This window comes from Trachymyrmex cornetzi, unplaced genomic scaffold (assembly GCF_001594075.2).
Source record: "Trachymyrmex cornetzi isolate Tcor2-1 unplaced genomic scaffold, Tcor1.1 scaffold16, whole genome shotgun sequence".
Lineage (NCBI taxonomy): Eukaryota > Metazoa > Arthropoda > Insecta > Hymenoptera > Formicidae > Trachymyrmex > Trachymyrmex cornetzi.
Window position 1 is genome coordinate 2101490 of NW_017296201.1, and position 27799 is coordinate 2129288.

General features: G+C 32.9%; 3 protein-coding genes across 4 annotated transcripts in view; 2 read left to right on the forward strand and 1 right to left on the reverse strand.

The window, feature by feature from the left end:
• The window catches only part of LOC108758759 (Mediator complex subunit 25), a 37418-nt gene extending 25464 nt beyond the window's left edge, over positions 1 to 11954 (forward strand). The window contains exon 16 of the mRNA XM_018503848.1: positions 11917 to 11954. The gene's annotated coding sequence lies outside the window, so the exon portion shown is untranslated. The remainder of the gene's footprint in view (positions 1 to 11916) is intronic.
• Orco (odorant receptor co-receptor) lies at positions 5898 to 14636 on the reverse strand. The gene is made up of 9 exons (XM_018503851.1): positions 14349 to 14636; positions 13527 to 13661; positions 12873 to 13256; positions 11836 to 12090; positions 11088 to 11350; positions 8238 to 8337; positions 7972 to 8076; positions 7135 to 7290; positions 5898 to 6977 (listed from the first exon to the last, which is right to left on the reverse strand). Exons 2-9 carry the CDS (start codon positions 13659 to 13661, stop codon positions 6927 to 6929), a joined length of 1449 nt encoding a protein of 482 aa, XP_018359353.1. The 5' UTR covers positions 14349 to 14636; the 3' UTR covers positions 5898 to 6926.
• A 1644-nt stretch (positions 14637 to 16280) lies between these two features.
• On the forward strand, positions 16281 to 27733 carry LOC108758906 (alpha-tocopherol transfer protein-like). 2 transcript variants are annotated; one of them, XM_018504130.1, is made up of 12 exons: positions 16281 to 16413; positions 16501 to 16590; positions 17222 to 17625; positions 18024 to 18177; positions 18351 to 18539; positions 18922 to 19205; positions 19433 to 19726; positions 25111 to 25249; positions 25600 to 25759; positions 25885 to 25990; positions 26608 to 26971; positions 27264 to 27727. In XM_018504130.1, coding segments are annotated over exons 1-12 (2337 nt in total). In that variant the 5' UTR covers positions 16281 to 16412; the 3' UTR covers positions 27416 to 27727. The 2 variants fall into 2 exon arrangements, with proteins under 2 accessions (XP_018359632.1, XP_018359631.1); XM_018504129.1 differs by lacking the exons at positions 16281 to 16413; positions 16501 to 16590; positions 17222 to 17625; ... (2 more) ...; positions 18922 to 19205; positions 19433 to 19726 and adding an exon at positions 23168 to 23182 and having other exon boundaries at positions 27264 to 27733.
• Positions 27734 to 27799: the final 66 nt, after the last annotated feature.

Here is a 27799-nt window from a genome sequence, read left to right on the forward strand (position 1 = left end):
GAACGGAATATATCTCATATCTCTATATATAATTTAATAGGTATATTCGCGATATTATAAGATTATTTTGAAATCTCTCACCGATTTTATTAATTACAGATTCTTGAGATATTTTTCTTCTAAGTTTTTTTTTTATGAAATAATATAAATTACATTTTTTAATTTTCTTAATCAACATGCTAAGTTATAGAACTGAAAGAGAGAATTACGTTAAAGTATTAATCGGATTAAGAGTATACAAATTATCACATTATAGTTTGAAAAGTGTTTGGTTATGATTAGCTCACTATAATATTATATCGTGGAAACTTTAATTATGCGTGGGTACGGGCCTTTGTCGAAGTTTTTAATTAATTTTAGCTCATAATACATGTATATAGTTAATACGTGTATATAGGTAATCGATGCTTTTGTTTATGACAGTGCGTGGATATTAAATTAAAAAAAAAATTATATTATATGATTAATTTGATTTTGTTCATGTGATATTTATTATTTAAAAAGAATTATAAACATAAATTTATTGATAAATGAAAATAATATAAAAGACAGAAATAATAAGAAAATATATTCAATACATTTTTTATTTCAAAATACAGGACAATATTTTTAATGTTATTATATAAAATTATTACAATTATGTATTAATTATATTTTATATAAAATATAAAATATAAATTATATTTTATAAGAAATATAAAACACGATCAATCAATTGTCATAAGATATATATAAATTATACTATATAAAAAATAAATAAATAAAAAATATAATATACAAATAAAATGGCAGACATAAAACTTTTTGCAAGCCTTATAATACTTACGATAATGCTTGTGCGGCGGGAGGCTTCGCCTCCTCCAGCCGCTCGCAGTTTTTGTACCTATGGTTATCGGTGATTCGCAAAAAATTCCTCACAACTTGCGCCGTGCCAGTCCTCGTTAACTCCGATACGATTGCATTGTTTGAGCCTTCTAATGACTAAGACGAATCCAATTCTGTCAATTACAAACCACGTGCGCACATGCGATTGTACTTTGGTTTCTCTCTCTTTTTTCCCTTTACTTTATCTGCTTTGGTACGTCGGGTGTATCATTAAATGGCAATGGATTATTCCCTTTGATAAAAATTATCTCGCTTTATTTTAGCTTTTACAATCTAACAACCAGTGTTGTTCAGTCTCGTTGACTAGACTATAGACTAGACTACAAGAGCTGAGATTCATTGTCTATCGGGGGTGTTTCTTTGCTCCACTAATCAAACAGCAATCTCGGATTTGATTTCATCTCCCTCATGTCCTCTCCGGGGACGTCTACTGTAGCCTATTACTTTATAGATAGGCGTATTACGTAACTCGTAACTCATGTACATATGTCCCTTAATATCGAACGTCCGATCATTCTGATCGACACGCGCTATTCTTCAAGTATCGTAAAGTCGGGGGAATGTAACTGGCGTAATCTCGATGAGTATTCCTGTTGCATCATGATGAGAAAAAATCCATTACTAACGTAATTTTAATTTGCGGATAAATATAAGCGATATCGTTTTGACATATCAATAAGATAGAGATCTAAAACTCGCCTCGAGATTACGTGCCGATTTTGATTGTTAGCAATTATTCTAGATTGTACTTCGTTGATTGACAACCGATTTGCTTCGTGATTGATTGATTATTGACCCTTGGTCTCAGGATTTCTTCGGATTGCGCACGCCTAGTTCAGCTAGATCCGATCCACCTGCACTCGGATTCGGCGAACGCCGCATGCATCTCAAATAGCATTGTTGTAGAACGTCGTCGCATTATTATCATTTTTCTTTGATATTTACAACCGTCGTTATAAGGAGACGGTAGAGGGCAAAGTGGAGATGAGCGCAACTTGTCAGACGCGATCCATCATGCGCCAGTATTGCTTTACGTGTATTGCTTCCCGAGAAGAAACGATTTTGCAGTGCAGAGGGATGATCGTCACCGAGGTTCGTCAACGAAATTTCGCAGACTCGAACTTAGAACCGTCCGAGTTAGCCGTTGACAGAGCCAACGGCTGATTTCGCCTCGACCACGGTCGGCACATCCTCTCCGGTGACGATGCGCGATCACAGAATCCTCTTCGGACCGTGAGGATCCCTCTCCCCGTCGCCGAAGGCTGACACTCGATTAACGATTACGCAATCGCGACCGACCGGCACCACGCGCTCCGCAGGCGTGTCACTGTCATGAAACGACGGCGGCGCGAAAGTTCTCGTTTCAGACAGCATCGCACAGGAGCAACGCACGAGGTTGAGGCGTCTCGGGCGGCAGCACGGCATAGTTCATCCCTCGAACGATCGAAACTACCCCTAGAAGCGCACGGAGATGCTCGCGTTTTGCGCCTGCGTGCGAACCGCGCCGCGGCAATTTCTCACTCGGCTTGTTAAACGATTATTTTTACAAGCTCTTAATAGACGTTGCTTCATTTTAATCTAGATGTACAGATAGTGTTTCCAGATAGTGGGTCATAGCTTTGCAATATTCGTCTGCAATATTTGCTAAGCTGTATAAAAAGTACTTACAATTAGTCAAAATAGATCCGCAAACCAGTTCTTTTAGAATAAATAGCTATTTTTTGCTGTGACTATTATTCATCTATATTTATGTGTGTGCGGTATATAAATAAAAATAACAATAACGAAGGTTATTTAGTAACATATTTGTTGTAATATATTGTAAAGTCCACTGTAACGATTTTTCATTCGCGTCAGATCTTAATTTTATATATATTATTTATTTTAAAATTTATTTTAAAATCTTATTTTTTAACGAACATTTTACATGCGACATAAAATCATATATAAAAGTCTATCCTAAATTCTGAGAGGACATGAATTATAAATTATTTAAAATGGTTTGATACTTTAACATGTGAATATTATTGTATAAATATTTATACATAAATATTGCTTGTTAAGAGACTATCAACTATCAACTGGTTCGAAATATACGTTATAAATTTTTAAACATTTTCGAAATTTGATCATACGAGGATAATATTAAATATGTATTGAAATGGAAGATGCATAATGCGTTTCTTTTAAAGCCTACTTTAAATAATTTTCATTTTGCGTTATATTTCAGGATAGAATATTTTATTTAGAATTTTATATCTCATTTATTTTGAGTCTTTTTTCTGATTCTTCAAATGTTTCTGTTATATACGTAGTATATACAATTTTAAATAGAATTATATTTTGGATTGCGACACAATTTATAAATCGTCTAAAGTTGAACTTAAGATATTAAAATAATAAAATAATTTTGTGCACTTTTTTGCAGTTAAAAACTTCTTGCTTTTATAGACGATAAATAGCGAATTAAAATATTAAAATAATAAAATAATTTCATCAATCGTAAAAAATATTTTGTTTCTACAAACGATAAACAATGAATAATCAATTTGTAACAACGGAGCAGAATGCTCGTTCTTTAAGCGGATTTATTTGCGTATTTATTTTAGTTAAACGCTTTTTATTCGGTTCGATAAATACTACAAGCTTGCAAAATTTTGAAACGTCCTGTGTATGTATACATCTCCACGCTTTACGTCAATATTTTATTATTAACGCTGGAAAACACGGGGACAGATGCGCAGTCGCGCGCATCTCGATTTATTTTGTACCAGAGATATTTATCTTGATATTTATACTAAACTTTTACTGATAGTAAAGAAAGAAAATATGATGAAGAATGCAGTGAGAAAAGAAAGTTTGTCCTTTTTCTCGGATAGTGGGAGCGGCAAAACATAATCCTTCTTCATCTCTACAATCCTCGCGTTAACCTGCACACGCATTACTTGTACAATTCACTCGTAAATCATATTTAAAAAAAAAAAAGAAGTTACTTTCTACATGTCGAAAGAATCGCGTTCTCCAAAAGCAGCGATCGAATCGAATAGGAGAAACTCATACGGTTGGTGCTAATTTAGATTTCGTGAGGCAAGACTGTAAATAAAGAACATTGCTCTTTTTATAAAGAACAGTACGAAACGTTTATTAATAATGAGCTCAAAGCACAACGGTCAATCAAACGTCTCAGTGCAGCGAAGGCTCACACCGAAATCATTGAGCTTGTTTCTTAAACAATAGAGCTGATCATCGCCACGCAACACGATCTTCAAGACATAGGTGACAATCTTACAGCACGCGTATTTGAATCGGCACTGGCATGACACTGCCCTCCCTCTTCTAAATTGTTGTCCCGACAATCATAGTGTCTTTGCTTAGTCTGAGAACTTCGACAAGACGACCTCCAAAGGAATCCAAGGCTCCCGACCAGTTTCCTGCTCCCTGCTGTGCTGTTGCTACAGCTTTCGAACTCTGGCCCTCCTGAGGCCCAATCCTTCGTCACTGAGATCTCCTGGGTTTTTCCTCACGAAATCTAAATTAGCATTTTTTATTAATAGTTACTGACGTAAGTGTGTATTTCATTTGGGTCATTTGTAACTTTTACTTTTTTCGGTGCTGTCTTGTAACACACTCGCATAGTGAATATCTGTTGTAGTTTTAACGATTTTGATAAAATCTTGTCGCAAGGATGCTGTATACAGTTCGAAAATCTGTGTTAAATTTTTAAGCAAATATTTCTTAATGAAAATTAACGTTTATAATATGTAAAATTAACATATTTTATTCATTTATCTTAAAACATATGTTTAAAAAAAAAATTTTATGTTATATGTCGACTTATAAATTGTGTAATTTTAACAATAAGAAATGTCGAATATCAATTTAACTCAAAACATTAAAAAAAAACACAATCACATTATGTTAAATTAACTCTTGGATATGTTAAAAATTTAACAAGGAATTAAAGAATTAACACAAATACAAAATATTCTTTTTACTGTGTAGTTATCTAAATCTTTTGAGGGCGATGAGAAAATTTGGATTTTCTTCTGACAAGTTGGAATTTATATGAACGTTTATATCAATATTTTATTAAATAAATATAATACAGCTTTACATAGAGAAAAACTATTTGATAATACTGTGATCTCATCGATTAATACTTGATCATAGTAATATACACATACGTTAATTATACATTAATGTCAAAAGTAAATCGAGCTCGGATATCGCCAGACACACTCGTATCCGCTTAAACGTTTGTTATGACATTTCACATTCCATTTAAACGTTCGTTATGACATTTTACATTCTTCTTTTGACGATACTTCTTTCCGACGAAAGAATTGAAAATATCTCACGTCGTCTCGTAAAACGATATCCGCGTCGATGAAAGATACATATTTATATTATAACGGTCAGAATGAGCAACCATGCATGGTGCAAATATTTCTTCTTATACATCTTTTTAAGTGATGAAATATTGTCTTACTAAAAATATCGATGTTACGAGATGTTACGAGAAATATAAAAAACGAGGTATACATTAGATATACGTCTGTTCACGCGCTCACGTGGTTACGTATAACGTATAATGAAAATATATATATATGTATATATATCTTATTCTCTAAATTTATTAGAGCCAAGTACCGTTCGGTAATCGTATTATATAGTAATTGACGTACCACATCAATTGTATCGCCGCTTCTCTCATCAAGAGGCAAAGCGTTGACACTTTCCGTTTCTAACGCGAAATTTGTTATGTATTTCGCAATCGATTCATAGCTATTCGTTATCTAACAAATTTTATTCTTAACCTTTCGAATTCTTAGCCTTGCGCGATAAAAAGCAAAAACTGTTTGTCTCTACTGCAAAATTAAGTGACGATAAATAGGGAGATTAATAAATCGTATTATATGTGTCAAAACGCATTTTTTTACATTGAAAACTGTAAAACCACAAATTTTATGAATAATAGTGAAGAGAAGGAAAGAGAAAGAAAGAGAGAGAGAGAGAGAGAGAGAGAAAAGGAGAAGAAACTTTAGTTAAAGATCCATGAGATGAAATTATAATGAAATCTAAATGACAAAATTTACAATTTAATTCTTAACAAAACGCAAAAAACGTAATTAAAAAAAAATTGGCGTGCATTAGTGATAAATACTTTGTAAATTGTTACTTATATTTGCGTACGACGACAAAGAGTGCCACTATCAAAATTTAATATTACGTAATATTATACTATTCCACTAAAAAATGTAATCACCTCATACGATTATATCTTATATTTACACGTTATTCGGACGCATCGCCAATGTACACGCGCCATTTAATCCCTCCACTGTGTTTTTTTTTTTTAATATAGGCTGTTTGAGAATATAACAACGTAATTGCTGGACGACTCTTAATAATAGACTCTAAATAAAGATAATAAACTCTTCTGCGTCCGTTCATTAATGTTCCATTATCAATTGTAGGACAATTAGTACAAGCTGCAGCAGTACACCTCGAATGACATAGCGTATATCTTCCCCGTTAAGCATTACGACTTATAATTAATGTGCATGAAAATAAATCGCGACGAGTGCTTACATTGTCCTTATCCCTTGCTGTTACTATATGCATAATAAATGTGAAGAGAAAAATTATACAGAGCTAAAATTTACATTTTAACGAAGGGAAATGTATAGGATATATGTGCTTGTTTCTTTCACCGCTCGTTAATCTAGATAATAATAAAAAAGAAAAGATTTTATTTAAGCCTTATCGCTTACTTCTTAAGTAACAGTAAAAATAATTTCTATCATTTTTATATCGCTTAAATTCAATTCTGACATGTAGTAGCTTCTTATGACTTTCCAATCCATGATTCTTTGTATTTTGTTATGCGTCTGTAAAGACGCAGAATTCTCCTTGTGAAAATCTTCACGACACGAATGCTCTATTTTGTCCCTTGTAAATACGTTAAAAAATATAATCTTGCACAATCGTGTGCAACGCGAGAGATTGCATTCGCATCTGGAATGTACAAAACCGAACGTTTATTTCAATTGCACCAACACCATGAAGTAGGTCACCACGGCTCCCAGTACCTGAAATTTTTAGAAAATTGTTCATTATGTTACTCTATCATAATTTGATATCATTCTATCATAACAGATCGTGAATGGAATCTTCTTAATTTCATTATATAAGGATTCAGTGAAAAGAGAAAACTCAAGAATATATTGAGATAAAATCTAGTCTTACCGAAGCGAAGAGATCTAAAGACACCGTGAAGAACTTGGCCCCTGATATTGACATAGCTTTCTGACACTGCTGACATACGATTTGCACGAATGTCTTAGCTTCCTCCGATCCATCATACCAATGACAAGAATAAGCCGCCTCCATCACTGAAGTGCTCTAAAAAAGAATTAATTTTTTATTATAATTTATTGTATAAAATTACATTTAAAAAGTTAGTTTTTGCCTTTTAAATTTGTATTACATTTATCTTTATTTTTTTTTTTACCAAAGTGCCGTTTTAAATTACACAGTAAAATATATATTTTGTATTTGTGTTAAAACCGTCCCTGTTAAAAAATTTTTATGTTGAATTTTTAACATATCCGAGTATTAACTTAGTATAATGTGATTATTTGAATATTTTAGGTCAAATTAATATTTAATTTTTTAATATTTAGCATTAAAATAATATTGATAAACCTTTCATTTTTTAGTGTTAAAACAACATGATTTATAAATGAAAAAATAACATAAAAATAATAAGTTTTGAAAAAACTTCTAAGATAAATTCTAAGATAAATGAATAAAAGATAAATGTACTTCTTAAGTTAATATATCATAAATGTTAATTTTTTTAAGAAACCGTTTACACAATTTGTTTGTGTTTACATTTTTGTGTTAACTTTTACATAATATTTATGTTACATTCTAACGTATTCATTTTGTTAATTAACATTCAAATTTTGATGGATCGTTTGGAACACATAAATTAAATGTATTAAATTTAAACATAAATTTTTTAATTGTATAAATTTTTAGAGATTTATTAAGTCGTTTGTAAATTTCCCATATACGCACCTCTTCAATCAAGCGATTTCCAAATATGCAGAACAAAAAGACTTGGCCAAACGTATAGAGCACGTAGCCGATCGTGGAGGCCGCATATACATTTATACCGCTCACCTGTAGCATTTAAAACTCGTATGCATTAGTATGAATATTTCTTGATATGTTCGAGTTCGCATTAATCCATCGACTTCGCATTACTTGTTTAACTAATTTATACAATCAATAAGTCATTTACTCGAGACCTTGGAAAGGAACCTGACCATCTGGCAACTCACCTTCGTCGCTTGGTAAGCGAGCAGCGTTAAAGTGATGGTCGTCGTCAACATGTGAAGCAGAAGCGCGAAACCGTACGCATCCCCGACCGCGGTGACCAATCTACACATTGGAACAACAGTTATTATTATTATTATACTAATTCCGTCAATCGTTAAAGGGACAACCCGAACTGTCTACGGGTGACTTATACCGCACTTTAAAAGTACCGTTGACAAGCGACTTATGAAAGATATATTCGCGATTCCCATTATTTCATACATAGATACTGATTTTCATACTAAAGTGATTAAAACTAAGTTGAACAACGACGAACAAATATTCGTTTCCATTTCACCACGTATATCCTATTTCGTCGACTGTTCGTCGAGTTAACACTATTTCCAGTAAGTGAATGATCGATACGTCGAAACGCCTTGAAGAAAACGCGATAGTTTGTATAGCGTCACACTTGGTTGTCACTATCGCGAAAAGTCGGATCTGCAAAATATACGCTGAAATGTAATTTCGAGGCGAGACTGCGTAGATCTCAAAATTTCGAAACTCAGATCGAATATCCGATGCGATATATAGACCGCTATGTGGAGACGTTTCTTCCCCTTAGACTACTTACTCGTAGGACATGACCTCGGTTGCGGTCAATATCTTTTACTTCCAATATTGCGTAGGTGATAATACGAGTCTCTCTACCATTTGAAAATATAATTTGACTATCATAATGATTTTTTAATCAATTTGCCGGTCTCTTAGGTCCCTAGATCACCAACGATAAAAGGATTTGAAATAAAAAATAAACGAAACGAAAAGTTTCCAAAAGAAAATTTTATAAATTTTTGGGTAAATATAACATGAAATTCGATGTAGTATCGAAATCGCGTCGGTCAAGATTGCATATTTTAATTTTCAATTTAAAAAAACGTGTATTAAAAAATGTGGAAAACAATAATAAACGAGATTCTTTTATCGATAAAATTGCGTTGAAGAAAGAAGTGTTTAATTTTAAGATATTAAAATGTTTTATTCTTGTCTCCATTTTTTAAACACTTAAAGATGTTTTAGTTTTAAACTTTCTCAATCATACATAAAACACTACATGCTTGGATTTAAAACGCATAGTGTTTTCAATCCAAACGTGTAATGTTTTGTCAATTGAAAAAGTTTGAAACTGAAATATCTTGAAGTGTTTAAAAAATGGAGACAAGAATAAAACATTTCTTTTTACAGTGCTGATATTGTTCCTTTGAACGACCTATCCAATGATATACTATATGAGTGCGACAACGCGTGTCCATAGGTTGCGTGGGCGAAAATCTGTCATCACTCGTGCGTTGGTGTTAGGTGAACCACGTGTGCGCACGTTACGTGCACGTGAACCGTCATGTCGAATACCGTCCCCCCATGAATCGTTCAGTCCGTACAACACACGACCCCCGTTGCGGTCAATATCGCGCTTTCTTAGAATAAATACTTCACCACCGTGGGAACACGCGCATCCCGTGCTAGTCGACGAGTGGCTTCGGCACCCCCGCGAACCTACAGGAACACGGCATCCGTTCGCACCGTTATTGCGAAAAAAAATTTTCTCGAGGAGCAATCGATCTTGCCGCCGCCGATCGTATTCCGCATACTCCGACTTTCACGAAGAACGATGGTTGTCACAATTCGAAAAGAATAACGTTTTTAAAATAAAATTATTCATTATCGAATAGTTATAAAACTGTAGTGAAATGTTGGAAATAGAATTGTTCTATTTATCTATTTAGTTTTGAAGGACTGTAGCATAGAGAGATTTTTTTTAATAATATCAGTTATGTCGAAAATAATATCAATTATCAAGAAGATCATTTGAGAAGATTTCATACTTTCCTCCCAGTAATTATAGATATAGCTGTAACGTGTTGTCACATTCAAATTTCAGTTAACTTTGGCAAGATTTAATATAACATTATATATCCGTTATTATATACAAATAAAGCTTTTCGAAAATATATTTATTATCTTATTTATGATGTCTTTTTCTATTGATTTTTGAAATTTTTTGAATATTTTACACAAATACTTGTGATCAAGTATTATTGCAGTATCAGTCTGATAACTCTCACATTTAATAACGTTCAACGTATTAATAAATAGTACGAAAATTATCGATAAAAGTATTAGGAATTTAAACCGCGATATAGATTGTGAATAATTACTTTGCTTTATATCCAAAAATGTAATGTCTAAATATAATGGGTTTCATTAATTTTTCCTTCATTTGTTCTTTATCTATGAATATCAAAATCGCAAGACTATTATTTCATCCGCGGTATCAGATAAATGTTAAAATAGAAACAGTATTTATATGTGTGCCTCGAAGGAATAGTATTTGAAATGTGTTTATGCATATTTTAAAATTTTATGATTGCGATGTTTGGCCGCGTACGCAACTTTGTCATGCGCACTTCTTAATAATTGAGAGAATAGTTAGCGTGTCTCTCTATGGGGTCAATATAATGCCGACTATATACTAAATACTTTACACACCTTCAGGCGTGTTGTACAAGATTATTCTGGGTCACTAGTCCACACAAGATGCAGATGACTTTCAAAGAAATGGTCCGTCGTTCGCTCATAGAGTTGCATGAATTAACTATACGTCTTCAGTAGGTAAGTGGAGCACGGGGAGGGGGGGAGGAGGGGCGGTTTTGCATCTCTCATCACGGCATTCGATACTGAATCTTTTATCTCACGGTCTTCACGCTTTATCTTGTGACCTCTCTTTAGCCAGACGCTAGTCCGTTATTTAGACTTGGGGGTAAGTCTCGTCGGACTTGTGCAACTTGTGCGGTAATTTAATAAAATTGACTGACCTGACAATATGCTTGTGTCTTTCAACCCAGTACTTGATGGCACTTCTGACGAGCATCTCTTGCTTCTTCGTTAATCCGTTCGGTCCTACGCCACCATTGAAAGTCATACCAGCGGTCGGCCGGAAGGTTGCCGTGAAGTCCTGTCGATTGCTGTATATATTACGAAGATCGAGGTCCAGCATGTTGTCGCCCTGGGCTGCTGCCGAAGGTGGTGGTGGCTGATTGTTCTCACTCGATTCACGAAGATGATCCGCACTACCAGCCTATACGCACAAAAAAATCTCATTGACACATGAAGTCTGAGGAAAATTTTAATTATGCAGAAATTTGCATCGTTTATTTTAATACTTTAGATGACAGAAATTGCTTTTTATTGAACTAAAACGTACTATTTTCTATTTTTTGGAATAAAGATTTTATTTTTTGGAATAAAGATTTAAGATTGCGTATTAACTACCACGTTGACTCTCATTCGCCCTGATTTATTTGGATTTTTTGTTATTAAATTTGGGAGAGTTCGTAAGAAGATTACATTATTACTATTTCTAATTTTAATTATAATATAAAAAGAAAATCCTATTTTTATTTTGAAATAGAAATGGAATTTTCTTTTTATATCGATCAAAATTAACGTCTTAAAAATACTTATAAATGTAGAAAATGAAAAAAATGTATAGATCTAGATTTGAATGTGAGGAATAAAATTTATATGATCAACATTATTTGTGGGGATTGAAATTCGACAGACCTTGAAGAGTTCGCTGCTATTCGGTACCACCGTATCCAAAGTTGCGCTCAACTCCATGAGTGGTTTCATAATCTGTTTCAGGTGCTGCAACTGTTCGCAGGCAAACAATAACCACGAGCAGAAAAGCACATCCAACGAATTAGCATTAACAAGCATGAAGAACACCCAATAGAATTGGTAGATGAGCATCAATATATGCGTTACTCCCTTGCTGGCATCGAACGGATAGAACGAACGGACTAATAGTTGCGGCAACTAAATTATAAGAAGTGTCTCATGTACACAGAATAAAAAAGGTACTCGAGTAATAATACCATACAATAAATGCAATTCATATATATCGTAGGTAAAAATCAAATAAAAAAAAGAATAATATGTAAAGATAAATATTTGAGTTATATACATACATACACATAACGTGTCTTAATTATATATTAATTATAAATTATAATTTAAATTATGATTATATTTCAATTGAACTGTAATTTGTTGATTGAAAAAATTAATTACTTGCCACAATAAATGTGTTTTTGTTCCAATAAAATATTATCTTGAAGCAAATAATTTATCAATAAAGAAAATATTTTATTCTAATAAAAACACAATTACTTGTCAGTAGAAAATTGTTTCATTAAATTTAATAAATGTCATTACTTGAATCTGATTGTTGTTAATAAGAGAACATTTTTCTTAAATTTATGACATGAGTATTAGAAATCGTACATTGATTACTTTTTATAAAATATAATTTTTATTTCAAAAAGCAATTTCTTGGTTACCAAAAATATTTACTAGTAACGAGAAAATTGTTTTATAAATTAATTAAATGTCTGCTAGGGACTATTTGAGAAAATTATTTTCTTGAATCAAATAATTTTTTCTTGAAACAAGTAAAATTTTTTTTCCGTGTAATTAAAGTATAATTAAATATAAAGATAATTAAATTATCTTAAAGTATTCCTTTCTATTTTCAATAATTTTTAATTTTCCTTGTTGAGCGGAAATATGTTTTGTATTTTATAAATTTGAATTATTACCTGAATAATTGTCGTCTCATTCGTAATTGGATCTACGAGTTTCCTAATCGGATGTTCAAAGAAAGTAAGAGTGGTCCAAGCTACCGCAGCGAGCACGGTAGTGGCGCCAACCAAGAAGAGCAGCAGCCTCATCTTCTTCAGAGCGATCGCGTGGTATCTCGCATTGCTCTCGGCGAAGAGCGGATGTGAATTCGGATTGTTCCATATCGCCCACGTTCTGTAAAAGTACTTGCTCCTGATAGCGAAGTAAACGACCTTGACGATGCTGTGCGTGAAGAAAAGGAGAGTAATCGTGTTGGCCGTGAGATCGTCGACGTCGGCGCTTTCGATGATCAGATTCACCGCGCACAGGCCGAATTGTAACAGCAGCAGAAATAGATTCGCCTAGAAAAGATAGTTTTTGCGGCGTGTGTGTACGATCTGGAGGATCCTCACTCACAGATACCATGAACTAATATTAATTTTAATGGTATCGATTGTTAAAATTATAGACCATCCTAAAGCTATTAGATATCTTGTCAAAATATTGTTACCAAAATCAGGCTAAAGAATGTCGATAACTTCGATTTGATCAGATGAAATTAAATTTTGTTATTGTAATTTGATGAAAATACTACCTAACAGTATTATATGTTGAAATTCGTGATTACTTACACAGCAAAATATTTTATGTAAGTATTTGGACGAATTGTCGTCATAATAGTTGAATACGAAATGTCCAAACATCTTCATGACCCTTATGTTAGGCATGAGATCGGCCACTAGGCCCTGTTGCTTCATCTTCATCATCTGCGAGCAAATTGCACGAGTTGACAATTTATTATTAAACTATCGAACGCTCTATTTCGTGGAATTGCCGTTAAAATTCGTTGGCAACTTTAAAATTCGCTCACTGAGAAAAAAGTTGTTGATTTAATAAAGTATTAATTGATTCAAATAAATGCAACGGACACGGACTGTCAAGTAAATATTTCATAATTCAAAAAAATAATAACAATTATTATCTTTTAAATTACAAGATTTTATTGACATGATTCACGTATATTTAACATAAATATACAGCTATTTTTTAATATAGCTGGTTTTGATTTCGCGCACAAAACACGACCTGTATCATTTGTCACAAGGCAGTTAGGTACGTATGAAATAATAAGGTAGTTATAAATGAAACTTCTATAACTCTTCTTTTGCGTCCAACATATCGCTGATTACGTGCTTTTTATACAATGTAAATCGCGATATAAATTACAAATTAAAAAATCGATAAGATTTTTCTAGGTAGCCTTTAGAGTCTTTTCCAACTCGTCGTCAAACGATACAAGACTTGAACAGAAGCTTCCTGTTTCTCCAGACATGCGTTGTATTTTCGTATTTATAAATCAAAGATGTCCGAATCTTTTTACATTTTTCGGATTTTGAACTTTCGCGTTTTTGTTCAGAAAGTATAGTGCTTTGAAATAAGAGCGAAGGACCTACCTTGGTCGCTTTAACTATCCAATATTACAGATGTCCAAAAGCGAAGAATTGATCGGAACTCCGCGGCCAATTTATGATGCGGCCTTCAGCGCCTCGCGATTACGTTGCAGCAATCTTGCCAAATATATCAGAAGAACGAAGAAGAGTAAACTAACTAGCCGGCCTGCCATCAGTCGTCGTTTTATGGCACAAACGGTTTTGTGTTGCGAATGGTCTTGTCTCTCCGGCCGAGGCCCAGGTACCCTCTACTTCTACCTTCTTGTTCAACCCCCTGGTTATAACCTGACCGCTACCACTACTTTGTCGGTGCGAAACCCCTTCCAGTGGGGTAGGTACCAAACGTGGACCAATCGGGGTCCGGTAACCAGGCGCAAACCGCTTCGTCGCGTTGCGCGACGTTCCTCCGGCGCCATATCGCTTCTTACGCCATCCCCAAGTTGAACGGGGATCTATAATCTTCTTAATAATTCAGTACACCACCGCCGTGCTCCGTGTAGTTTTCAACGTAAAGAAAGTTTTACCGAAGAAAACAGTCTAAAGTCTCAAGATGCCTAGAGCAGGGGTTAGCAACTGGTGAAACGAAGCTTCCGCTAAGATCGCCGTATATCAACGCGCAACGTCCATTTTCTGGATATTATTCTAGAACACTTTACGAGTCGTGACCCTTATTACGATTCTTTTGTTAATGTTAGTAATTATTAGCTAGAAGATAATGCCTCTCGTGCTTTCATTTCACGATTGTATTGATGTTAAATAAAAAGTTTAGCTTGCGCATTGTAGCTATTACAAATTATCAACCTATCCTTTTTATCATACAAAATTTCACATTTTTCTTGAAAATATTTACAAATTAATTATTGTATTTTTATGTATTAATTTTATATATCTTAAGAATCTATTTTTAGTAATTTTTTGAATTAATATGCAAAATTATCATCACAGCATGATTTGGATTTGACAGATTTTGGATGGAGCCAATTTTCTCTGGTAAATTTTGTGGAAAATCACTCTCTTTTTCAACACGCAAAATCAACGTTGAAAAATGTACTTAAATTCGCGTAAATGAGATGCAATTTGCCAGGATACCATCATCACATACATCATAGGGTCGATGAAAATAAATGATTCGTACGTAAAATACGCGCGCATACGAAACGAATGACGTAAAACAAATAGTATAAATCGGGCGTAGTTTTATCGTCGAGTGTGACCTATGTAAGTCTCAACGGTTAAATATGTCACGTATCGACTTAAAACGAGGGCCGCACCGCAACTTACATGGATAGTACATAGTAAGGAATCCTTCATTATTTAGGGCGATAGTCCTTCGATATTACGACCGGTGCGATGGTCGGTTAATGATACTTTGTGCTGATACGATGGATAAGTTAAAATTAGGTCAACATTGAAGAAGTTATTGATGGCACTTATACCTAGATATTTTAATCTTTTATTTAAAACAAGAAAGTTCTTTCCCCATACAGCAGACCTCCAGGGGCGTTTTCAGATTCTCACCTAAGTACCAAGAGCCATTTTATCCTTAATTGTTGCTCACCGAATGTTAAACAAGGATAATACTCGGGGGAATACTCGGGTGGGAATCTGAATGCGCTTCAAGGGACTTCTTAAAGATGTTAGAGGACGTTCCTATGTCCTCTGAACATCCATAGATGTTCCCAAGATGTTTCTCGGATAAAGGGTGTCCTGTTCAAACTTGTTAATAAATGCAATGATTGATAAAATAATCAATACATATTTGAATTTAAATTATCTAGGTTCAACGACGCGATTTTACGTAAATCAGAAACCTGTAAATTGTACGTGATGTTTTAATCACTGCAAAAAAATCCTAACAAGAGAACTTCATGTGACTTATAAGATTCTCCTTTGGTCGTTCGGGCAACCGATTTTGTTGATTAGCGACAGCGCAGTCTAATTGTTTTTTTGGGAAGAAAACAAGGCGGACGTAGCAATTATCGAGATTGAACAACGATCTAGAATTAAACTGTTTCACTCTCCACAAAGTCTCTTTTTATAAAAAAAACCAATCTCGAATTGATTACAAGTGAGCGATATATTATAAAAATAGGTGCATGTGAAGCGGGATAATCTAATTGTGATATAATGAAAACTTTTAAATTAATTTTATTAGTGAAAGTCGTCATGTCACGTTTCGGTATCTTCGTTCTGATGCTGTGGTCGCTGATGATGTGCTCCTACGGATTTACGATGGATCGCGCAGGTACCGCGTCAATCTTTGCTTTCATCTCCGCTTCATTTGAATAGTCATATTTATTACTGTAACTTATGACAAAGTGTAAACGTGTATTAATCGTTTAGTCAACTTACATAACCAGTTCTTGTTTCAAACAGTAAATAATGTCTTGAGATGCTAATACTCTATAATTTATGGACATGTTAAAATTGTACTTAGAGACGACTTAATTATAAGAATTGACTATGAATGCCAATACCAATGACTATGTTTACATTGTATAAACACCAATTAAATCTGATTTAAAAACACTAATTGTTATTGAATTAACGTTTATATGATTAGCATCAAGACATTCTCTTGTATGCTAATATTTTACGTCAATAATTAATAATTAATTATTGATGTTTTGGTATAAACTACGGATGTCATTAAAATCTGATTAAATAGTGACGTGTAAACATAATTATTTATTTGATTTTCGGCTTTCATCACTGTTCTTAAAGGCTCGCTATTTTAGATTATACTTTTACGCACCTATCGTGATATTTCTTCTTTTTCTTTGTTTTAAAAAATATACAGCAATGCGTAAATTATTTGCTTTTCTAAGAACATTTATTATACATATTGACTAATAATGTATGTCACAACTCAATAGTAGTATTTGTACCACCTGCATGGGACACGGCACCGTCCTTGGACACTTATCAAAGAGTATTTGTCGACCCTGCAATGAAAGAGATGCAAGTAACTGGTATGAACAGGATCTTGCAAACTGAAGATGCGAAAATATCAGAAAATATGTTAGAAAATCAGACGCGCAAGAAGAAATCAACAACTGAAAAAGTCGAGATGAAACTCATCGAGATAAAACCTATCAACGAAATAGCATCGGCAATGAGGAACGACGTTTCTGATTCTTTTGAAGAAAACGCTAATGCTGTTACTCCTCGAAATATCATTTTGCTCTTGATCGATGAAAGAGACCATGAGAAAAAGGAAGAGAATTCGTGGAAAGATTATAAAGAAAGACTGCCCTTCGCGATTGAAGGAGTTCTTCAAGTACTTTTCTATAATTACATTAATCATTTCTATGTCGGATAATTTAATAGAAAATTGAACATTTATAGAACAAATTTTTCTTTCATTATTTAACTCTCTTTTCTACACTCAATAATAAGTACAAAATAAGCTCACGGTGTTCTTACGAAAAAAAAAATATATATATATATATTTAAGTATTTTGATTAAATATACTATTACAAAATAATTAATAGTTTGATAAAAATGTGATACTATGAGGAAGTAGCGAGTTTTTAAATATGTTAAATTCAAAGAAAGAACTAGAATTCAGTTTTTACAATTTTATTTTGTATTACTATGTATATACAATCTTTTTTAAGCTTATTTACATTGGATAGTTTAAATTCGAGTTGTGTTAGATAAAATTTATATCGTAGAATTGCCGTGACAAGATCGAGAACGCTAATTTCTCTATGGACAACGCGTCTACTTCTGAAAAAAAGGAAAAAAGTTGCAATTGCGAGCGTATCCTTTTCTCGAATATCAAAGAGTTGTTATCCTGGGCGACACACACGAGAGGAATGACAACAGGTTTGAAAAAAGCAAAAAAATGCATTTATTAAATTATTGCAAGTCATGTATCGAAATCTTTAAAAATATTAACACGAGAGAATATTAAAAAATATTATATATAAAAATATCATAACGTATCCTTCCAACATTCCTTATGTTAATTACTAATTTAATTTGATTTTATGGAACAGGTGCAGTTTCTAGTAACAACTTCTCGATCCCATTTTTTCCTAAATACGAGTCTAGCTCCAATAAGAGTAATGCAAAGTTAGAATTGCGTAAAAGCAAACGCAATTCCAACGACGGTTGGCAAGTGATCGATCTTAGCGACCGGACGAGTTCCGTTTCCCCTTTGATTACGGAAGATTCAAAGACAGACGGTGAGTCGGAAGTGAATGTAATTAAAGAAAAATATTTCACATGAATATTTTAATAAAGGTGAAAAGATTCACAACATTAGTTAAAGATTAAGAAAAATAAAGTAAAAGACAGTGAAAAACAAACATGAAACATGAAATTCTGATAGTTTTAAGAATAATTCCAAATATGAGATATAAAATATAAGATATAAAATAATATCTTGAATGATATATTAAATTAGATTTTGATCATTTTAATCCTAAGCGTAAATAAAAATAGATATATATGTTGTACATAATATAACAAGTTGACATTTTAGACATTTTGACATAAAATATAATCTTTAATTAGCTTATAAAAATAAAGGAAAAGATAAAAAAGAAACAAATTTTTTATTTATAGGAGATATGAATTATGATACCACATGGGATATTTTTTATATATTGTCCAAAATAAGAATGGCATTTTTCCGTTCTCTACTTGAATCATTGCACAAGAACGATGATGGTGTGTTCAAGAATGAGTTTTCATCGCGCAAACAGTCCTTTCTTCAATCAACTGCGATTAATTTAATCGAGAAAACCATCAGAGAGCTGAAATCTGTTCCGAACGATAAAGGTTATATGTTAGTCGCCGTCGTGCCGAGAAGTGAGGGAGCCGCCGCTGTTGATCTTCTTCAACGCGAAGTAATCATTGCTTCAGTGTCAATAAAACCATCAGATTTGACTCGCAAATGATTTAGAGAAATATAAAATACATTATAGTTTAGTAGTTTTTTTTACTTGAGTATTTTCGTCAAATTTTAATTAAATGCCGAAATCAGAGATAATTAAATATAATAAATAAAAACATTAAAAGTAATTACTCGTTCTTGTAAATATTAATAAACTTACGTTTTCTTAAATCAATGAAGACTTCTCTGAAGAACACTCTTTTGATCGTAACGCAAATCTGTGTTGGAGACCAAGTACCCGTTTCATTTGCTGCACGAGGACCGAATTGTCGAATTTTTCGGGAAGCAAAAGTTATTGATGAGCTACCAATTCTAATAAAAAAAGCGATAATTACAAGCAATTGTTATGATACCGAATGTATGAATCAACAAAGACGCGATATTCCGATTGAGTTACGTGTATCAACTGGAATCATTTCGCAAGAATTGCCAGCGGAAAAGCGAGTTATTAGAAACACAAACATTGAAAAACTGGTAAGGTGAACCAATCATGTCTTAATAATAAATAATGATAATGTTTGTTCATTTGTGTCGCAAGTTCACTTTAATATTATTGTTTATATATTCAATCAACGTACCTCATATTCTCGGAACAATAATAACTTAACATGTACAAATTATTTTACGTCTTAAAATACAGATCGTATAAAAATAGAGCACACAATTGTATAAATATATATTTGACATATATTTAAATAACAACAATAATGCTTTGCTAAATACAAGAGCAATTAATTAAATTAATATAAAATTAAATAAAGAAATAATTAATTAAATAAAATATAATCATTTAAAATACATTAATTGTATTCCATTTTTGTACAGAAAACGGATAAACTGAATGGCACTACGTCAAAGTAGGTTTCTATGTTTGTGTAAATTTTATGTTTATATTAAGTATATTCAACTAAAATATTAATACAAATTGTTAATAGCAAAGACTTTCAATAAGAACTAGCTTCAAATTTTTAATAATCTGATCTGGAAATATGTATATTGATTTTTGGTGTATCTTCTGTTTAGAGCACCATAAACACTGAAGAAACAACTATTCGAAAAAATACAAAGGAATTCGGCTTCATTGAAGACAATACCATGTGATCTCAGTACAGTTCTCGGTACCATGACCTCGATCCTCGGCAAGGCCGCAATAACATCTTAAATGTAGACATAATATTTCGTACTCCGTCTTTATATGTTTCTATTTCTTTATCTTTTTTTCTATTTACTCCTCTATATTTTACCCAATATAGATGAGAATTAATAACAATTTTGATAATATTTTCTTGAAAAAGCATTATAAGGGATAATATTCGATGAATAGCGCTTTCGAAAGAAAAGAAAATTACGATGTTATGTTGTTACAATGTCAATTAAATCCACGAATAAACTTTGACAAATAAATTATACCTGTGCGATACACGAGTGACTTTTTCTAAAGGAAAATTAATTTCTGGTTCGTAAAACTGTCGTTAAAGTCTGACTCAAAAAGAGCGAACTCTAATCTAATATTGGCAATTTAAAAAAGGCAGGATTGACTAGTTTCGTATATTTGCGGGGCCAAGTGTTCACCGCATGTATAAACACGTCTTGCTCGTTCTAGTCAATTACAAAATCGCACGTGAATGTATATGAAGTTGCAACCGGCAATTTCATATACACGCGAATTCTTTCGGTTACGACGGTCGCCACTCGCGTAATCGTGCCCCGGTGCAACAACAACGGCGCACGTATCCGCGAAAGAAAGTAAGACGAGGGTATGAGTGCAGCCCGTGTGAGTCAGGCAGCGTGTGATTCTATGCACTCGGAAGTAAATACGATAAAGAATCGAATGTACGATTATCATTGTTATCTTCACTAGCAACGTGCGAAAATCAATAATAAATTCTTGCGAATTATTTATTATTCGCAAGAACAAAGACTTGCGATTTCGTTTGTGTTAATTATCATAATCACATATTACCGATAATCCGAGTTTTTTTGAAGAAAATTTCGTTAATCTTGGAAATCTTACGCGGCTATAAACATATGTTCGAAAACAATTTGCTAATAAATTGTGTAGTAAAACATATTTAATTAGATTGATCTGACGATATGTACAGAGCGATTAGAATTATATAAAAAACACGCGTGTTTATTATATAAAACAAAAAAGAAGATTATATCGCAATTATATCGTTTTTCCGATTTGATTATTATCGTTTATATTTAAATACAGAGTATATAGACTTGTTCTTTTCAGCTGAACTTCTTAAAAGGTTTATCTGTCCTTTTTTTCTCTTCACGTTAAAGAAAAAAAAAAGGTTTTTCGTTTTTGTCACTTTTTTTTGTCATTTTGTCCTTTTTTAAATATGAAAATTGTACACAGAAAATAACTGGAGCAGCTTCTGAGATTTGATTACTTCTTTCTCTGTTTTTTCTAACGCTGACACATTCACTAAATAATAGTATACATTCATATGACTAATTGTGCATGTAATGTTGATATCAATCGTATAGTTATTATGTTAGGCCAACATTAACTCAACAGTGGTAACCAATGCATTCACTAAGTGTTCTCTAATGGCAGATAATAATCGTTAATATGACGTTTTCTTACTTTTTCTCGTGCTTATTAGTAATATAATCAATTATATGAATACTTTGCTTGAAAGAACTGTCGAACACTTTTTGCGAACGGTCTTATTTTTCTAAGACATTAATCAAATCAACACAAGAACAATTTTTTTATATACGTAAACACGTAATTGTATATGGTTCTTTCTTAGGTAGTGGATGACGATAAACAAAAGCTTTAGCTTGTTTCTTAATAGTGGATTTCGACGAAAACCGGAGACTATACACGGCGTATAGCTGTGAATTTATTTACTCATTATACGCAATCGCAATAATTTCGCAATTATTTACCGAGGAACGGCGATAGCTAACTTTAATATAATTCCATAATTTTAGAAACTCATGAAATTGTAACGTTTATATAACGTGAAAATTCTCGCCTGATGAGCGCGCCTGACCGCTTTGGTGCGTACGTGATTCATCTTTTTTTGCTCTGATAAACAATAAAATGTGAAACTTTCTTCTGAGAATCGATCAACGTATCTTTAAGCGGTTCGCATATAAACAAGTAAAAGATTATGTACTTTTATCATGTACTTTTGAATTATACTCTATTAGCTTTTTTTAGTTGGCTTCAGACACCATGACCAATGTACGTCAACTTTATGCACTGCACTCGCTAAATATTGATCTACATTCATATGAATAATTATGCATGTCATGTGTATATACGCGTGTATGTATATGTAATATTAGCTAATGTTGACTTACTTTGGACGGGTCGTGACTCCCCTTTAATAAAATTGGAAATTAATTAATAATCTCTTTCTCATATAGATAGAAATAAATCTTTACGTTAAATTCTTTGTATAAAATCACTAAAATTTGAATATTGTAACAAACAACTCCATATTTCATTATAAAATTTTTAGTTTCAGCCTATTATTTTTAGGACGCCCACAGACACTGCACAATATGTTAATGTTTGCTTTGCTCTGTTTAATGTATCTAGTATCGTTCAAAATGTTTTTTTACGTCATGAAATGGACGGGATTTCTTCTGACTATCTCCTATGAATCAACAGAGCTCGACTAATTTGTTGGTAAAATTTGCCCAAAAAATTGCTAATCAATCAGGTTTTCTTTTTACGTACCGTAACAAGCAAAGTAAGAGTGGGGCATCCCTATGGTATAAAGGAGAACCGGTCCACGCACGAGAAGTAATCGTTCCCACTCCGTTGTTCATTTGCCGTCTCTCGAGTTCGCGGCTCCGATCATTTCTCTCTCTGCAACAATCCGAAAGTCATCGTTGCCGCGATCGTTTGCACGGTGAGTGTTTGTCTGTGCCTGCAAATCGTGTTGCACATCGGTCAAGGTAAGTTTGGCTCTCTTTTATAACATATATGAAATAAACTATTTGGGAAACACTCAGTCGAGATCATTTTGCATGCGTATCATATCGCGTTAATATTATTACACAATATTATAAAGTTACATTCAATGAAATAAGCTTTAATCCTCTATGGGGTGAATTTTTTTCATGACTATATAAAAAAAATTATGTAACGTGAACAAATATCAACATATAAATACAAATTATGTCTATCTGCAGACAAAATGATATCAAAATGAATCGCAAATGATTGAACATCATTAAAAGTCATTTTTCAATCATTTCTGATTCATTTCAACTTGTTGTTCTGCTTGGGTTACTTTGATCAGATTAAAGTTTATACCGCTATCAAGAATGTTATTGGTTACTAAGAAGGCATTATATATAACAAGATGTATACATCACCTAGCGGTAAGAAATTAAATAAATTATAATAAAATATCGAAATATTAGTATGTGACTTGAAAGTTACCCGGACCCATAGAGAGTTAAATGTCGCGCTTAATCTTGATATTAAAATATAATAAAAAGAAAAGGGATTGTACATTTCAAATTTAACGCGAAACCATTATCCGCAATGTCTTACTTAACTCTTCAAACTTTTCTTTAACTTTTTTACAAGGTAATTCTTTTTAAGAATCCAGGTTATCTTCATTTACTCTTACACATTTTTTCTCAGTCTATACTGCAAACGCTTTCCTCGTCTATACTGCATTTTTTATTCGTCTTATACTGCAGACACGACACATTTATTTTGTATCAAATAACTGTATAAGAATGTTGAATATTTATAAAGCTGAAAACTTAAGATCTTTTATATTTATGAGAACAGGTTTAAGTCTATACATTTATTTTTTTTTAATATATTACTTAAATATTATTTTTCCTAAATCTTTAGAATTATATATTAATATTAAATTTTTTTAAATCTTTGATGTTTAATTAAAATTTAAAATCAGGTCCTCTTTGTTTCTCTTTCTCTCTCTTTCTTTTTCCTACTAATTTGACATTATTATAAATTTCATTTCTATTGTATTCAAATCACATCCTTTGATGCTGTAGAGATAATAGTAACACACAGTGTCTACAAAACGTTAAAAAAGTACTAAAAAGAATATATTTAAGCGCATTTTTAGCACTTTGCAGACGTTGCTGTGCTTGAATAATGTTCTAAGCTTGTCACTAATTTTTTGAATACTTACGGACTTTCACACTTGCCAATTTTCCTGTGCTTTATGAAAAGACAATCGCGATAGTAATCTGGTGGCCAAGAGCGCTTGTGCCATAACTATTCTAATTTAAAAAAATCTTTTGTTTTTCACTTTGTCTTTTTTCAGTTTCAAAAATTTCTTCCTTTTTTCTTCTTTAAATAAGTATTTTGTTCTCGAGTTCTGCGTGGCGAGGAGAATAAACCTATAGAGTTTTCTGTATTAATTACAAGAATATGATTTTATAAATGTTTTCATATGATTAAATGGGTCATAAAAAATGAATTTCGAAATACTGCCGTTCCCGAAACGAGAAGGGGTAAAGATTAAGAAACATTCTCTCGGCTTCTACGTACGAAGCCGCGACGAGTTAGAGAAAGTTCGCGTTGAGCAAGCCGCTTTGGTCAGCATTAATTCCTGACATAAGAACGATGGGTATCTCAACCGGTTATGTAATCTCTGTAGTGCACATTGCGCGCATAACACGTGTAACCGAAAAGGAGTCATAGACATTATGCATACGCGCGGTCAGGACGATGTCGGATTTATTTTGCAAGTAATTTAATTTTACGCTTTCTAATCCTGAAAATGGGGGACATATATTTATATTTTTTTATTGCAAGAATTCTCGAATTTGCTTGCCTATGTTTGATGTCATATAGGTATATTCCTACTTTCTTATTGCGATTGTTGTGTTTGTAGATGCTGCTGATACAACCTACGGAGGAAATGTCCAAGCAGATACGAGTGGAGTTGAATGAGAATGTAGCAACGCGCGATAAGGATCTCGAAATGATCAAAGAATGGCTCGCCAAGCAGCCGCATTTACCTAAGTTCGATGGTACATACAATTTTTGTTAGATATACGTTAAATGACATATAAAATTATATAATCGCGAAGGCAACCTACTACAGTCTGCATAAAATTTTAGGATATAGAATCTTATTTATAATTTTACATACCGCATATTTTCACATATATATTATAAAATTTTAATGTACATTTTATTTTAATTTATATTTCATTTTATTTTAATACATTGTTTATTCTCTTTAAATGTTTAGAATAAAATTCTATTTTAAATTCCGACATGAATTGTACAGATCATTTAAAGTAGGCTTTAAGTAGATTCTTTTTTAATTACTATAATAGATATACAGTCATCATGATATAATCTTATCTCTTTTTAGATGATCAAAGAATAATGACGTTTCTACGCGGGTGCAAGTTTTCCTTGGAGAAATGCAAACGGAAACTGGACATGTACTTCACGATGCGCGCAATAGTCCCTGAATTTTTCTCCAATCGTGACATCACAAGGCCGTCGCTGCAAGAAATAGTGAAGCTTGTGTAAGGATCTTGCAATTGTACACAGTATACATATGGCGATAGTTTAAGATATCGATATTATTTAGAAAGAAATGGTGCTCCTCTAACTAAACGGCAACCTTTAACTCTTTGTCTCCTTCCTGCAGACATATACCTCCTTTGCCAGGCTTGACGTACAAGGGATGTAGAGTGATCGTCATGCGAGGAATCGATAAGGACGTACCAACTCCCAATATACCGGAAGCTATGAAGGTATAAGTTCATTGCGGTCATTTCATTTCGACAAAACTATACAGACATTTGGCTATACGGAAGCAACGGTTTTGTTAAAGTATCTACAAATTTAATTATAAATCTGATAATAATTTTGTTGGACTATCAGAATAATTATGTAGGACGCTCAAGCATGATGAGCAGTGCTCCAAAAAGTTTTGATGTTCTAGCAATCAGCTTGAGCGTTCTGCATAACTATTTGGATGGTTCAACAAATTATTTTCAGACTTGTATGTAGCTAAATTTTTAGATATTTCAGTAAAACCATACATGAATCTGGAAATGCTTTCTTCAGTAAAATTCTGTTATGTTTAAAAATAAAAGATCAATCTTATTTACAACACAATCTTTCGTATTAGTGCTTAATATCCCTTAAAAAATACATTTACTGGTATTATTTCGGTAAATTTATTCTGCTGTTCATAAATAACATTTTATTACGTCATTCTTAATTCTTTTTATATTTGTAGTGTTTATAATTGAACTCGCTATATCGATTTTGATGATTTTTAAAAACTATTTCACGTCAATGTAATATTATATTTTATGTAATATTTCGTATCATGACGTCAGAACAGACATTATTATCATTAAAGATAGTGTTCATGATCGGCGACATTCGTCTGAAGGAGGAGGAACACGGTGTGGCTGGCGACGTCTACATTCTCGACGCTGCCGTCGCGACGCCCATACATTTTGCCAAGTTTACACCACCTGTAGTGAAGAAATTCCTGGTTTGCGCGATGGAAGCATATCCGGTGAAGCTGAAGGAAGTGCACGTGATAAACATCAGTCCACTCGTAGACACAATCCTTAATTTTGTCAAGCCTTTCCTGAAGGAAAAGATACGCAATCGCATCTTCATGCACAGTGATATCAAGACGCTTTATGATTACATACCTCGAGAGATATTGCCGGCTGAATACGGTGGCGACGCTGGACCCATCCAGAATATACATGGTACGTTAATTTCACTATTTCTATTTATTTGAAGTTTAGAGTGCATTTTGAAACTTTATTTTTTATTTCAAACACACTTTTTTTTAGTCTCTTGAGCATTTCGAGAAAAAAACATTAAATTTTCTTTATTAAATTTGTGAGACATCCGGCATATAATATCAAAGCGAGATAATAACAATGGTTGTTATTGAAATAGCAATATGCACATATAGAAAACATCACCCTTTAAATATCTTTAAGACTTTAAGACGATTTCTCTGACTAATATTATTTCTTTTTCTTTATCTTTCAGACATGTGGATGAAGAAGTTGGAGGATTACGGGCCGTGGTTCGCGGAGCAGGAAGCTATGAAGACTAACGAGGCTTTACGACCAGGTAAACCAAAGACGCAGGACGACCTATTTGGTCTTGATGGATCCTTCCGGCAGTTGTCGATCGATTAAGTCGTTTAACGCGATTCGAAATCGTTATGACGTAATCATCGCCAACGGCAGTCGTTAACGAGATTGTCAGCGTAAGCTTCGATGTCGATCGATCATAAACTCCGTCCACTATGAAAGCCGAAGCATTTCCGTTTCAAACGATTACAAATGCATCGCAAACTTTTGTACGAATTGTGCTCGATATCGAGTATCTTTAAAATAGCACGATTAAATTTATATAATTTATAATATATAGTTAAGACATAATATATTTTTACCGAAAAGCTTGCCAGAAAAATATGACAGAGATGGTTCATTAACAGAATATTAATTTTCATTTTTTTAATGCGATAGTTTATTTATTTTTGTAATTGGGGACGTTACGTCATTGATTATAATTTATTA

Coding starts and splice junctions, on each gene's coding strand:
- Orco (XM_018503851.1), bottom strand. CDS start 13,661: ATGATGAAGATGAAGCAACAGGGCCTAGTGGCCGATCTCATGCCTAAC. Junction 8,338..11,087: donor AGACACAAGCATATTGTCAG/GTCAGTCAATTT, acceptor TCCAATGTGTAG/ATTGGTCACCGCGGTCGGGG. Junction 7,291..7,971: donor GAAATCGCTTGATTGAAGAG/GTGCGTATATGG, acceptor ATTCTTTTTTAG/AGCACTTCAGTGATGGAGGC.
- LOC108758906 (XM_018504130.1), top strand. Junction 16,591..17,221: donor ATTTACGATGGATCGCGCAG/GTACCGCGTCAA, acceptor ACAACTCAATAG/TAGTATTTGTACCACCTGCA. Junction 18,178..18,350: donor CACGAGAGGAATGACAACAG/GTTTGAAAAAAG, acceptor TTTATGGAACAG/GTGCAGTTTCTAGTAACAAC.